The sequence below is a fragment of the Hoplias malabaricus genome, chromosome 15, assembly GCF_029633855.1.
Source record: "Hoplias malabaricus isolate fHopMal1 chromosome 15, fHopMal1.hap1, whole genome shotgun sequence".
Taxonomy (NCBI): domain Eukaryota; kingdom Metazoa; phylum Chordata; class Actinopteri; order Characiformes; family Erythrinidae; genus Hoplias; species Hoplias malabaricus.
Genome location: NC_089814.1, coordinates 29,634,590 through 29,648,870, shown reverse-complemented (window position 1 = coordinate 29,648,870; position 14,281 = coordinate 29,634,590). Strand labels below are relative to the sequence as shown.

Here is a 14,281-nt window from a genome sequence, read left to right as displayed (position 1 = left end):
TGTGGATTCTTGATGCCAGGGGCAGGGATATAGATAGCTTATAAATAGCCCTCCTGCCTGTGTCCTCCTTAAGTCTTGGCTGACTGACATGCCATCCTGCCCATCAGTTATGCAGCACAGGAATGGCCAAAAGGCTTAAGTGGGTGTCCCAAACACATGATTACCCACCCTTCCCCTAACAGGATAGTCATAGATACATAAATCCACCATAGATCAGTAATTTCAGCTCTTAAATTCTGTTCCAACAGTTACATAAAGCCTGTTGTTGGCTTTATTTGGAGCTTGTCCACCGAACTGACAGAAGTCACCTATACATTCTCTGCATACTAATTTGTTCTTTTGTAGCAACTGAAAGCTTTTCCGGACATTGGAAAAAATCCCTCTGAACGTGATCAGAAATTGAGGCACGCTCATTCGCCATCGGAAAACTTGTCACTCTGACACTGCTACAAATTACTTCATGTCAAATCTAAAAATACAAAGTCGGTGGATTAATAGTCAGTGAAAGCCGTTGGGTCTTAAGAAAACAAAGCCTATAAGTCCCCACAGAACACGATGTGTGAGCTTTCAGAAACATCCAATATATATATAAATAAAAATAGTGGTTGGTTTTTTAAATGTTTAAGTTGAGTGATATTTTCTCAGGTTGAAGGGAATTTTGACAGCATTCTGTGAAGCTTGTCCAACTTGGCAACAGTTGCCATGAAAGAATGCCTTTATGGGAGGAACCCAGTAGGTCACATGACTATTTAAACACAATAATTTACACTCCAGATCATTTTCTTTTAGTATTAACATTTGTCTCATGCTGTAAAAGTACACTTCTACAAGGCTTTGCGCACTACAGTACATACAAAAGTGCTTTGCATCACATCCACTAAGTTTTGCAGCTGGCCTTTTTTTTGAAACACTATGCTAGAGTGTATATCAGAGAGGGTGGGTTGACTTTTACACAAAGGTGAAGTGGTGGCGGTTGCTAATTCAGTGTGCTGCTGTTGTGATTGTCATTTTTGTTATTGCTGTTATTTTTTTTTTCCCTTTTCCTTAAGCCTTTCTCCTTTTTCCCCTCTATTGTAGGGCACAGTAACCCCATGGACATGCCTGGCCGAGGACTGTACGATGAGAGAGACAGTGGGATTGCTAGATCAGGTGTGTATGCATGCATTTGTAGGTCATATAGGTCCTCAAACGTTTCTATAGCTACTTACAGGTATGCACCGTAACCCAGAACGTTTCTGCATATCATACAGAGGAATTGTATGTGCACACGCAAATATCTGTAAAAGTTGTACTGGACATTTTATCCTCCCAGCACCATAGTGTCCCTGTGAGACCATGTGTGAATAGAGCAGTTAATTTTCCAGAGAGAACACAGTGTAAATTCATGCTGTGCCTCCTGCACTTGCTGTACAGCCGCTGCCCTACACTTAAACCATGCAGCACATTTCCTGTAGTGAGAATGCAGTTGACACGGACAATCTCCGGCTGTGATCTACATGTATGGCTTTTCTAGACATCATATGTGAAAGCGGTTCTCTCTATTCTCTCTCTCTCTCTCTCTCTCTCTCTCTCTCTCATTCATATATATATATATATATATATATATATATATATATATATATATATATATATATATATATATATATATATGATAAAAAGACATGGAAAAGCTTGTGTAATGGAAGGCTCGGCTCTGGCATGGAGAGTATGCCTGGAATCTCACTTTCTGTTGAATGCTATGTAGCATCACATGCAGAAGATTATATTTAGCAATTCCATAAACTGCCTGTTGATTCTAGTAAATGTTGGGGACTCTACCATTAAGCTGAAAGATCCTTTGCCCATGGTGTAAGCTTCATTAGCATCCATTCTTTTATAGCTTTGACTTGAAGGAATACTTCACCTGAGTAATTTAAAATATCTAATGAGAAACATATGTGGGAATTATTTAGAACCATTTTACAAAGCAATGGTTGTAAAACAAATTTAAGTTTAAATTCAGTAACCCAGTAAATTGAGGTTTTATGGTAGCACAGAAATTTTGAAAATAAGGGAAATGGCCATAAAGAGACTAGGCTTCCTTTCCTATGTAGGGTGAATGTACCAGCTGTCAGAGATAAACGGGCCTTATTAAAAAGTGTGTGTGTGTGTGTGTGTGAGAGAGGTGCAGTCAGCCGTTCTGTGGAGAGTTGAGCTCATGCAGGGCGGACGTGAGCTATGAGAATTTCCGCTGTTCTCAATGAGTGAACTCACTGACTTGCCTCCTTTTTTATTTTTTTCCCTCCCTCCCTCCACAGCATCTCTGAGCAGTCTGCTGATCACACCCTTCCCATCTCCAGGCTCTTCTCTCACAAGTAGTTGTGCCAGTAGCTATCAGCGACGCTGGCTACGCAGCCAGACCACAAGTTTGGAGAACGGAGTTTTTCCCCGATGGTAAAAATGCCACACATGATATATTCTTTAACTTACGTACATCAGAATTCACGTTTGTGCTCACATATATGTTGGTTTTGCTTTGATTGAAACTGAAATTGTCCCTACTTTTGGAGAGGAAATTGCTTCTCTTTTGGGGGTTGGGGGGAGTAATTATCATTGGCCAATTGTAAACAAACTTAGAATTTGGTGCCGAGGCTCACTACTTTGAGGCAAACAGTGAGAGAATTGTTAAACAGTTTGAATTTAGGTATTTGAACATTTACCAGAAATAATACTGTGAAAACATTCAGGGAGTTCACAGAAATGGGATGAGGGGCTTACAGAAGATTAATGAATAAACGAGTGAATCAATTCAGGGTCTGTTTTGTTACAGAATCAATTTCCTGTTGGTTCTGACCCAATATAAATATAGCACTACAGGTTATTAGGGGTCCTCTTGACTGCTGAATATCTACTGAGGATATTTTAGTAGCTGTTTGAGACGGGCAGTTTCCTGACCATAGCCCTCCAGGAACAACATTTGTCACTCATTATTTTAAGAAGATGTTTGTGTTGAAATTCAGACATTTAACTGCAGATTGAATAAAGGTTCTCTGCCAGCAGGAACGGAAATTGCGGTGAGGATTGCTGTCATATCTCTTTTGTTTGTAAGGGCCCTTGTAAGAGACCCAAGGGACTCCAGTCCATGAAGCAGTTGGGAAAATGATCGACTTTGAGACTCGAGTGAATTGACTGAGGACAGGCTACAATTTCAAGTACAAACTGCATATTCACTTAAATGGTTACATGTAATGTCTCTGGTGTACAGGTCTGTGGAGGAGAGTTTTAACATGTCTGATGAGAACGGTGGGCCAAGCCTTGGTGTAGCCAGGAAGAAGAAGATCGCCATTGGTGTCATCTTCCTTCTGTCACCCAATGAAGAGGAGAACAGCAAGTTTCAGGAATTTTTCTTCTCCCATTTTCCTCTCTTCGAGAGCCACATGAACAAACTGAAAAGTGCCATTGAACAGGTAAGTCAGGATTGAGAGCTGAGGTGTCTTGTGATAATGTGGATTCTTAGAGTACATGGTTTTCTATATTAGCACACAGTAATTATGTTAGAGATGGTTAATGCTGTCAGCATATCAACACTAGGGTACAATTATATTAGACTACAGGCTTATCATTATAGACCTAGAGTGGTTAGATATTTAGTCATGTGACCACAGACTTAATGAACAAGCTATTTAAGAGCCACCATTTTGAGTTGTTTTTTTCTATATATAATTATTATTATTATTTTTTTTTAAGGCTATGAAGATGAGCCGACGGTCAGCTGATGTCAGCCAGAGGGTTTTGGCTCACAGCCGCATAGTGGACGGCTTGAATGAATTCAGGTAAATTTATGGCTCAGGTTTAATTGCAGAGAGAAGCTCACATGGCTGTTTGGGCTAGAGATTGAGAGAAAAGGGGCACAGTCATTTTGAGAAAATATCTTTTTTTTTTTTTTTTTTTTTTTTTAAAACAAGTCTTGTGACTGATTAAAAAAATAAAATTTTTTATATGCACCAAGAAGACTAGCAAATCAGAATGCTAAACGTGGTGCACTGGACCTGTTACCTGTGGTTGTGTTGACATGTACACAGCGAATTTAGTTTCTTATCGGTTCTGAGAGGTTTTAAGTTACATTTTCCCATTATTACCAGAATACAGCAACTACTTTAAGTATATTACAAAAGAATGAAAGCTCTTTCACTTTTCCGAAGTGCGACTTTGTAAAAAGATTAATCTTTCAGCACATGAGAGGGGAAAAAAAGCGTGAAAGTGAGGGCATGCTTTGGACTTGCTTTTGGACAGCATGAAGTGTTCTTGTCATGTGCATGTTTAGGCATCCAGTCTGCATTTGGTTGATATGTTGATGGGAGCTGGCCACAAGGTGTTTTTTACTTTTTTTTTTTTTTTGTTTAGCAATAGGCCTTCCAGAGTTTTAATGACCACTTAATCCACTCATGTGATGTGAGCTGGATGGTGATCAGAGGGCAGAATTCCCCTGTACCAGTGCGAAGTGCCAAGTCAAACTTGGGAATAGACACAGCCAACTATGTAACCCAGTGCTGCTCCGGAACATTTGGAAAAAGGAATAGAGAGCTGCTGTTATGGAATAAAGAATGAGCTCATAGATATGAGAAACGTAACTCTTTTTACATGGTTAATAAAGCCACAATTTTATATTTACAGGTAATGGCACATGCTTTTTTTCATTGAAAATCAAAATGACAAAATTTACAGCACTTTGTTAGATCTGTAAATAATTAATGAATGTAAATGATAACCGTGGTCCCCAGTCAACAAAATAAAACCCAATTTCTATGTACACATAGGGGCTTGAGCCTGAGTGCAGGCTGGGGTGCTGTTGCTGCTGGATCTCATGGCCTCCCCCATTTCACCAGCCATTAGGCCTCTCAGACCCGCAGTCATATGCCTCCCTTGGCCTGCTGCCACAGCCACCCGACCCCCCTCTGCCAGAGCAACCCAATCTCCCCCCGACAGTGTTGGACTGGACCAGAATAGTAAATAATATGCAAGAGGCCATCAGGAAGAACGGACTAACAAATATTTTTAACCTCTCACCTCTTGCCCGGCTCAGTGTACACCCGTAGGCTTCATGTTCACACTTATGGCATTTGGGCTGGGGTGGGGTTTCATAGAAGTATATTGGAAAATTGGAGTTGTATCTGGAGGTGCAAACACCTGCTAGTGTGTAACCACTTGGTGCTTGCGTATGATTATAACTAAATATAGTTAAATTAATCACACCCATGCCAATGGGTTTCTTCTGGCTGGTAATGACATAAACATGACAAAATCTGTACATCATATTACTATGGATTGTTATAATACATTTACAGATATCCTAGTCACTTCAACCATGTTGTACAGACCAGTCAGCAATTATTCATTTCCAAGTCATAGCTAAAACCATTTGGACATACAATTTTAGCAGCACTTTGTGTCTGCTCATAAGAAAAGCTATAAAACTGCATCCAAGTGATTTTAATTGACAGTGGGTACAGTGCTAAGCACAATGCAAAAACACAGTGAGTTCCACACTAAATCTAAATCTCAGAGGGCATTGTTGGGAGCCAGAAGTGAAGGGTTAAGTAGAGCCAGATAAATCTGAGCAATTCTGGTACTGAGCCTTAAGGCAGATACTCTAGCTGACAATGCTGGAAACGCTGGTCTTCATAGATACCATCCAAGGAGGAATTTCTTCAAGAGAGGCATTCATTTGTAAAAGCTTACCTGGACAAACTTTGGTCATCAGTTATGTAGTAAGATGAGAAGGAAGCAGAACCATTTGTACACATTTGGGTGTGGCTTTTGTTTGGTGAAAGAAAGGAGAATCATTCAACTATCCCATGGTCAAGCATGGTGTGGTGGGAATGTAAACATTTTTAATGTGTTTTTAGTCAGTGGGCCAAGTAAATGGCATCATGAGAAAAGAGGACTAGGTTAAGAATCATAAATAAAACATTATTCTGTCTGTGGACAACAACCAAAAAAAAGGGCAGCATTAAATCTTCCAGCAAAACCAGGTTACAAAACATACAGCCAGAGTAGTCAAGAAATGGTTAACAGAAACCAATATCAACATTTAGGAGCACCCCAGCCCGGGTTCAAACCTCAGTCCCTTCAAGAATCTGTGTATGGCACTAAACACCAGAATGACAGCAAGGACGCTTCCAACCTCAAAGACCTAGAGAATGTCACAAAGTGGAGTGGTCTAGAATTCCAGTGGTGTCATGCAAAAACTTACGAACGGTTTGCTGTGACCCCAAATATAGGCTTTGCTGTCGAATACTGAGTGTGAACAGTTTATATCTCTAGCAGTTTTCTTTTTTTAATTCACCTTTCCGTCATTTTCAACCACAGTGATCCTATTGGCCCTACAAAAATTCTCATTAAGTCTAAATTTGGCATTGGTATGAATCCGTTTTGAACTTAAATGTTGTGTTCAAGAGCTACAGATGGTTCCCAATATGCCTCAGATTCCACAGCATTCAGGAGTTCTGTAACTACTGCAAATAAGTGTATAGTGCTTTTATGCATTTTCCTCCACAGTTTACGCTGCTATGGTTACAAGTGGATTGTGCAGAATTTTAATTAGGTTACCTGACTCGTGTAACATTGCTCCTTAACGTTCATTTGATCGTACACTGTGGGATTTTGAGACTTGTCTTCTAGCCAGGCCAAATTAGTCTTCTCCAGAAACCAAAAGAGACCAGAGCTCTTTATACACCACTACAAACTAACTTGAGTACTGGGAATTGTATACTCCCCTCACCCGCCACCAAGTTATTGATTATGTAAATAACTGTAATCTGTAAGCTGTTCAAACAGCTTTGAACTTATCAACTCTTATTAAACCTACGTTTGCAGTCATTTACTATGACGTTTGAGCTTTTATTAACAATGCAACGATTGTTACATTTAATTTCTTTCAAAGGCATTTGTTCATATTACTATTTTCCGCCAAGTTCTTGCCATTACTTTGGTGAGATCTGTTAAACTCTGGCATGTAGCCCAGCCTCAGAGGCTGAATGGATTTTCCAGACGGTCAGTATGCCCTGAAGGTCTTCCCCAGCTGCGTGCTGTCCTGGAGAACTGTGTCCCTCTTTGTTTCAGCTGCTTACAAAGGCACGGCTGTTTTTCTGTTTGTGTGCGCAGGACGACCATCTGCAACCTGTACACCATGCCTCGAGTGGCTGAGCCTGTCTGGCTCACCATGATGTCTGGTGCTCCTGAAAAGAACCAGCTCTGTGGCCACTTCATGCGCGAGCTTGCCTGGCTCATGGAGCAAGCCTCGAAGAACCAGTTGAGTAGCTGTTCTGTATTTCTGAAGAGTGAGACCAGCTCTGTTAGTGATGCTGATTTGAGGTCTACGTAGCTTTGATGATTCAAGACAATTTTCATTTATCATGTTAACCAGGTTTTTTTCCCGTTTTTAAAATAAATAACATTTAATGAGTTTAAACCTCTGGTAATAATTCAAACAGAAACAAAGGGATTATATTAGACTTAGAAAATATATCAGTGCCATAAAGTGAGCTATAAACAACAAAGGTTTATGTGTGTCTCACAAACTTTGTGTGTCATCACCAGGTTTCTTCCAGCACTCCTCACCGCTGTCCTAACTAACCATCTAGCCTGGGTGCCTACAGTCATGCCCAATGGCCAGCCACCTATTAAGATCTTTTTGGAGAAGCATTCCTCTCAGAGTGTGGACATGCTGGCCAAGACACATCCCTACAATCCACTTTGGGCTCAACTTGGTAAGTAACAGTGAACAAACTGGTCAAATACAGCTGTCTTGAGCCATCTAGTGGCAGGGTTAAAGTTGCTAAGTTTTCTCCTCAATCACAAAAACTGCTTGGACTTGCCTGGTGTTTGATTAATTTGCTTAAATGACATACATTTTTTAACCTAAAGGTGACCTGTATGGTGCAATTGGATCCCCTGTGCGTTTAACACGCACAGTGGTAATGGGCCGGCGGCAAGAACTGGTGCAGCGTCTACTCTACGTACTCACCTACTTCATACGTTGCTCAGAACTGCTGGAGACCCATCTCCTGGAGAGCGCTGAAGATGAAGCTATTGTCATGCCTGGCTCGCTCATCACAACCTCCCTACGACGAGGCGAGGTGGAGGAATCGGACTATGTGTTGGTCACGGTGCACAAGCCCAACCACGACTACCTTTCCCAGGGCGCCGGAGCCGAGGACTGCTATCCTTCCAACAGCAACAGCCTGCAGAGCAGCACCTACACGGACACGGATATAGGCCCTGGTGCTCTAGAAGACCAGCTGCCTGAGCAGCAACTCGTTCACGTTATACCGGTCATCAAGGCAGAGGATCACAGCGATGACGTGGCCTGCCGGGAGGTGGGCAGCCTGCAAACGGAAGCACGGCTGGAAACTGTGGTGAAGGTGGGCTCCACCTCTCCTAGGGAGTTTGGCCCTCTAATAGATACACACAGACAGTCTGAGAAGGGCGAGCCTGACAGGGATGGTAGTGGCTTGTCAATAAAGATGTTTCGGTCATCAGGGATCCCATTGGAGAAGAAGCCACCTGACAAGAGCCTGGCTCCCACCTCTTATCTTCTTGATGAGGACGAGGAGCCTGCTGGCAAGGTCACCTTCCTCATAGGTGACTCTATGTCCCCTGAGTCCGACATGGAGAGTAGACAAGGGAAGGTGGAGGAGGAGTTCAATAAGCACAGAATGCACTTCAAGGAGGAACAGCAACAGCAGTGTAGCAGTGTGCAGCAGGGCAAAGTCAAAGTCCTGCCTAAGCCTCTGTCAGCGGACCAAATCAAGACCAATGAGTGCAAGGAAGCCAAACCTTTGGCGCGCATAGCTAGCGATATTCCTCACACTAGCTCTCGGACCCAGGAGGAGAGTATGGACCTGTTTGATGAGTATTTCAGTGACGATAACCCAGTGGAAACAAGGACTATAGACGACGTCTCCGACCTTCCGTCTGAGACTGCTACGAGCGTTAAGGGTATAAGCAGTCAAGATCCACAAGAATCTCAGGTGGGCTCACTGTTTAGGACACATGAACAGGGCTGTGAGCAGAGAGAGGGGGACCGGTGTAAGTGCACAAGCAACACCACCATTGGCTGCTATACAACCTGCAGTTCTGCAGCGCAGGACAAGGGCATTGGGATTTCACCAAGTGTAGCGTCCCAAAGGGATGCTGGAGACCAAAAGAAGGTGCCCCTTTTGAACGACTGGGAGATTCCACGAAACGAGAGCTCTGACAGTGCTCTTGGAGACAGTGAAAGCGAGGACGCAGGGCAGGAGCTTCCTCGGCAAGAGACAGCTGAACAGTTCTTCGGTGAGGAGCATTCTGAGTGGCAAGATGAGCTGGAGGTTCCCTTCCCTGGGTAAGTGAATTGAAACAGTTTGAGACTCCATGTTCTTGTATATGGCAACATCTGTGCACCATGTTTGAGTCATGCTTATAGTTTAAGGATGTGGGTTAGTCATTGTGAATCATGCTTTAGAAACTCTATTCTGCTTCTTCTCCAGCTTTGTTTTCTGTGTTTTTAGTGCATAGAATTGTAAAATTCATGTGGTATAGCTGGAAATATTAAGTTTTTTTTTTTGTTGTTGTTGTTTTCTTCAGCGCAAAACTAGTGGAAAATTACTCCAAACCAAGTATCGCCAACTTTGGGAGGTCGTTGTTTGGAGGATACTGTCCCACTTATGTCCCTGACTTTGTTCTGCATGGGATACCCAATGATGACAAGTTGAGGCAGAGCCTTGTGTCTGATTTGTCTCATGCTGTACAGGTAAACACTTATTTAAAGCTACAGTATCTACAATAAAAAGGGTGAAATATGCAGCATGAATAATCTGTTCTGTGCTATTTTAATTCCAAAATTCTCAAACTCACCACCCCTCTGTTTCTCTTTAAATTGCAGCATCCAGTGTTGGATGAGCCTATTGCTGAGGCTGTCTGCATTATTGCAGACACAGACAGGTGGACCGTGCAAGTGGCTAGCAGTCAAAGGCGAGCCACTGAAAACAAACTGGGCAAAGAAGTGCTCGTGTCCAATCTCGTGTCAAGTCTGCTGCAATCCACCTACCAACTGTACCGTCTAAATCTTTCCCCTAATTTTGTGAGTGCACCTCTCTAACGTTTCTTTTGTTTTGATTGTTATTGCCCTCCTGTTAATGCACATGAGGTTAACAATTGTGGAGTCACAGTGACATTAGTTAGCTACTCCTAGCTACTTTTACCTCTTTAATCGCAAACTAAAATCATTAGGATCATGTATAAGACCCTTTCTAAATGACTCTTGTACTTCATAACATTTTGTCACAGCTTCACAAAACGGCCTACTTCACACCTTCCGTGTGAAGTCTTTACCTGTCGTTCGTAAGTGTTTTGTGAATGACTCATTAGGTGCAGTGTTTGTCTAACCACTCTCTTTCATGCTCTCTCTACTTTCAGTGCATAATGCATTTGGAGGACCGTCTACAGGAGCTCTACTTCAAGAGTAAAATGCTTGCTGAATACCTTAAAGGACAGACCAGGGTGCATGTTAAAGAGCTGGGCATGGTTCTAGGGTGAGATATTTTTACATCCTATTCTTTTAAATGGATGAATTTCACTTTGTGACAGAGTTGCAGTCACAGTGTCCTCTCTGGGATAATCCCACTCACATCACAAATAGAGAGAGAGAGAGAATGTTGAAAAAAAAAATACACGGATTAAATATAAAATCTTGTACTTGTATGTATCATCCATAAATTCTTAGCCTTTCTTAATGGCTTAAGTAGAAAAATGTATCTTTTAAAGAACATGTAAAGTACATAAAGCTACAGGTGCATCTCAATAAATTAGAATATTATCAAAATGTTAATTTACTTCAGTAATTCAATTCAAAAAGTGAATCTCATATTATATAGATTTATTACAAACGGAGTGGTCAATTTCAAGTGTTCTTTTCTTTTACTGTTGATGATTATGGTTTAGAGCCAATGAAAACCCAAAACATTACCTCAGACAATGAGAATAATCAACACAAAACACCTGCAAATGTTTCCTAAGACTTTAAAATGGTCCCTGAGTCTGGTTCAGTAGGCTACACAATCATGGGGAAGACTGTGGACTTGACAGATGTCATTAACACCCTCCTGCTGTATCCGAGCATATTAATGGAAAGTTGAGTGGAAGGAAAAAGTGTGGTAGAAAAAGGTACACAAGCAACAGTGATAACCGCAGCCTTAAAAGGATTGTCAAGAAAAGGCCGTTCAAAAATTTGGGGGAGATTCATAAGGAGTGGACTGCTGTTGGAGTCAGTGCTTCAAGAGCCACCACATACAGACGTATCCAGGACAAGGTCTACAGCTGTCGCATTCCTTTTGTCAAGCCGCTCATGACCCAGTGACAACGCCAGAAGGCGCCACTGTGGATGATTGGCCAGCAAAATTTTAACATTCCAGTTTTCTGAGATAATGACTTTTGGGTTTTCATTGGCTGTATGCCATAATCATCAACATTAAAAGAAATAAACGCTTGAAATTGATCACTCTGTTTGTAATGGATCTAAACATGTTTGTTTGATTTGAATCACTGAAATAAATGACCTTTTTGATGATATTCTAATTAATCACGCTAATGCTATTCACCTTTTCTGCCTTCATAAAACAATTTTCCATATTTATTTGACTGCTGTTTACTATCAATTACTGTTTTATCATATAACCTACATACAATGAACCATTTAGGACTGAAGTTTTATGTTGAAACATTGTCTAAAAGTGAAATTATTAAATACCTGTGCAATGTTTTAGTAACTAGTCATCTTACTGTCTTTATTTATTTATTTATTTATTTCCATCTACAGGATTGAGTCCAGTGACCTGCCACTGTTGGCTGCCATAGCAAGCACACACTCTCCATATGTGGCCCAGATCTTGCTTTAGGTGACATGAGAAGAAACATGGACACATCACTGCTCTACCTAAAGGGACAGATGGCTCTGTGTTTAAAGGGTTTGGAGGGTCCCAAGACTGGAGCACCCTGAAGCATTAGAGAGCCTTTGGGATTTGCAGCCAGAGCTAGTCCCTTTCTTAGCAACTGCCTAAGGGAACAACAGGCTGCAGAACAGGCACTCGACCACAAAGTGGCAGCAGAGGCTGTTGTTTTTGTTCTGAAGTCTGGGAAGTCGTATCCAACTGCAGAGCTGCTTGCAGCACCGCACTTTCAGAGCCACACTTACAGCACCTTTAAGGATGTGGCGCATCTAGTGTATTGACAATTTCAGCATCTTTACATGCGTGCCTCTAAAACAAGAAAAGTATGTTGAGAAAATGGAAGGATTATGTAAAAATTGCTTTTAGGAATTTACACTGGCTAGAGCTAGATTTAGAGGCATGCTCCTAATGGGGCTGAAATGAAATAGATACACCATGCATGCTTGGAAATGAGCTGAAAGTGTGGGTCTGAAACTGCAGCATCTACTGTGCCCCTGGAGAAAGACCCTTCTCAGTTTGGAGGCAGTATCGATTACCCAGGAACTCTGTGATCTGGGCAATATATGATTTCGTTTTTTTATTTTTTTAATTACAAGAAGACAATGGACTTTAACTGCATTTTTATACACAGATCTTATTTGATTTAGCCTTTCCCCCTCCTTGGAAGAACAAGGAACCCAAAGAGGATATTCTAGTGACTTTTACAGGGAACGACAAAGGGCAAGATACATCCATCAAAGCATCTATAGGAATCCAAGGCTTTTTCATAGGGATTACTGTGATGATTAGTTGTCATATTGATTTTTTTTTTCTTCCTTTCATGAATATCCCTTATAATATCAAATGCTCATGCCAATAATTTTTTTTATAGTCATTTTTTGATTTGTTTACACCATACTCTTCCTGGTGTCTAGCTATAATTTACAAGCAGACAAAGTGTAGGAGAAACAGTTTTATGCTCTCGCACATTTTCACATGTCCCATTGGCACAGCGCTACCTCAAACATATAATTGTGGTTGATTTTCATACATTATTTTAACTTTTCATTTTATCTTTTTCATTTTGTGCTGTGCTAAAAGGGATTCACATTGCAACATGCATTTAAAACAGGAGATACACGCAATGAACTTTCTACAGCTTTAGAGGCCACCATACTGTGTTTACTACTCAAATGCATAAGTGCATGATGAGGAATAGAAAATGTCTATCAGTCATGTTGTGCTTAAACAGACAAATGCTGCGCCCCAACCCCCTGAACACATGAATGATTGAAATGAAACTTTCTTGAAACAAAGGTATCGAACAAAACTATTTTTTTTAATCACTTGTTGGAATAAGCCTGTCATTTATGATCTCTTTCCCCTCCTCCCCTTTTCCCTCTTTGAGTAATGTCATTCATCTAAGTCTTAATGGACAAGGAAAAAAAAAACAGAGGCTTTGCTGAGTTTACTTTGCTGGTTAAAATAGCAAACAATATGCTAGGCTTCTGCTGGAAAACATGCAACTTATTTCATTTTGTTCAAAAACTCTTAAGCATTGTCTTCTCAAATGTATTTATATCTAATTATTTCTTTATACATGATCACAGGACTTAAATTATTTAGTACAGCATGTGTTGGTTCATTGTAAATTGTGTATATATTGCTTAGTTTTTGGCTGTGTATTTGTACATATCTTTCATTGTGACTTTCTCCCTTTTAATTCTTTCCCAATTTTATGGGAATATTGTGCAATAAATGTCAATGTTATACATTTATGACTGTGGTTTGATTATGATTCTTTGGATTTACAATTTTTTTTTTTTATTTACTTTTTGAAATCATGGTGAAGTCTGAGTACAATTCCCAAGACAGAAGAGTCACGTTCAGCTAATCTATGAATAAAGTGCCTGTGGCGTTTTTGTGTGTAGATTATATATAAAAATTTGAATTAGCTTAAAATTCAGTGATTAAAATGTATTCATTCTGGTTATGTTGTTATTTTTTACTTGATTTATCAAAAGTATTTGAGTTTATCCATTATTTACATTTTGTGTTGTGAATAACTCGTGTCTTGCTAGAAATATTTATTTCACATCTTGACTATCAAAAGTATCAATGTTTGTATTAAGATTTTTAGTTTATAAGTCAGTTTTCGGTTACTTTCTTAAAATTATCACTTGGCATCTCTGAATAATGTAATTCTGACGAGTTTTAACGTTCATTAATTCATAAATTCTTATTTACTTCAAGACAGGCTACATTTCAAGGAAATATACAAATGTTTTTTAAAAAAAGGACAGGAGTTTACAGAGTTCTGCTTGTTATATTTCTCT

General features: G+C 40.4%; 1 protein-coding gene across 2 annotated transcripts in view; it reads left to right on the top strand.

Moving 5' to 3' along the window:
* fnip1 (folliculin interacting protein 1) overlaps positions 1-13,706 on the top strand; it is a 32,934-nt gene extending 19,228 nt beyond the window's left edge. For both annotated transcript variants that reach the window (XM_066646100.1, XM_066646099.1), the window contains 11 exons: positions 1,078-1,149; positions 2,298-2,433; positions 3,245-3,446; positions 3,727-3,812; positions 7,144-7,290; positions 7,579-7,748; positions 7,906-9,364; positions 9,607-9,772; positions 9,905-10,102; positions 10,438-10,553; positions 11,837-13,706. In XM_066646100.1, coding sequence (XP_066502197.1) covers positions 1,078-1,149; positions 2,298-2,433; positions 3,245-3,446; positions 3,727-3,812; positions 7,144-7,290; positions 7,579-7,748; positions 7,906-9,364; positions 9,607-9,772; positions 9,905-10,102; positions 10,438-10,553; positions 11,837-11,915 — 2,831 coding nt within the window. In that variant the 3' untranslated portion in view covers positions 11,916-13,706. The remainder of the gene's footprint in view (positions 1-1,077; positions 1,150-2,297; positions 2,434-3,244; positions 3,447-3,726; positions 3,813-7,143; positions 7,291-7,578; positions 7,749-7,905; positions 9,365-9,606; positions 9,773-9,904; positions 10,103-10,437; positions 10,554-11,836) is intronic.
* The last annotated feature ends 575 nt before the right edge of the window (positions 13,707-14,281 follow it).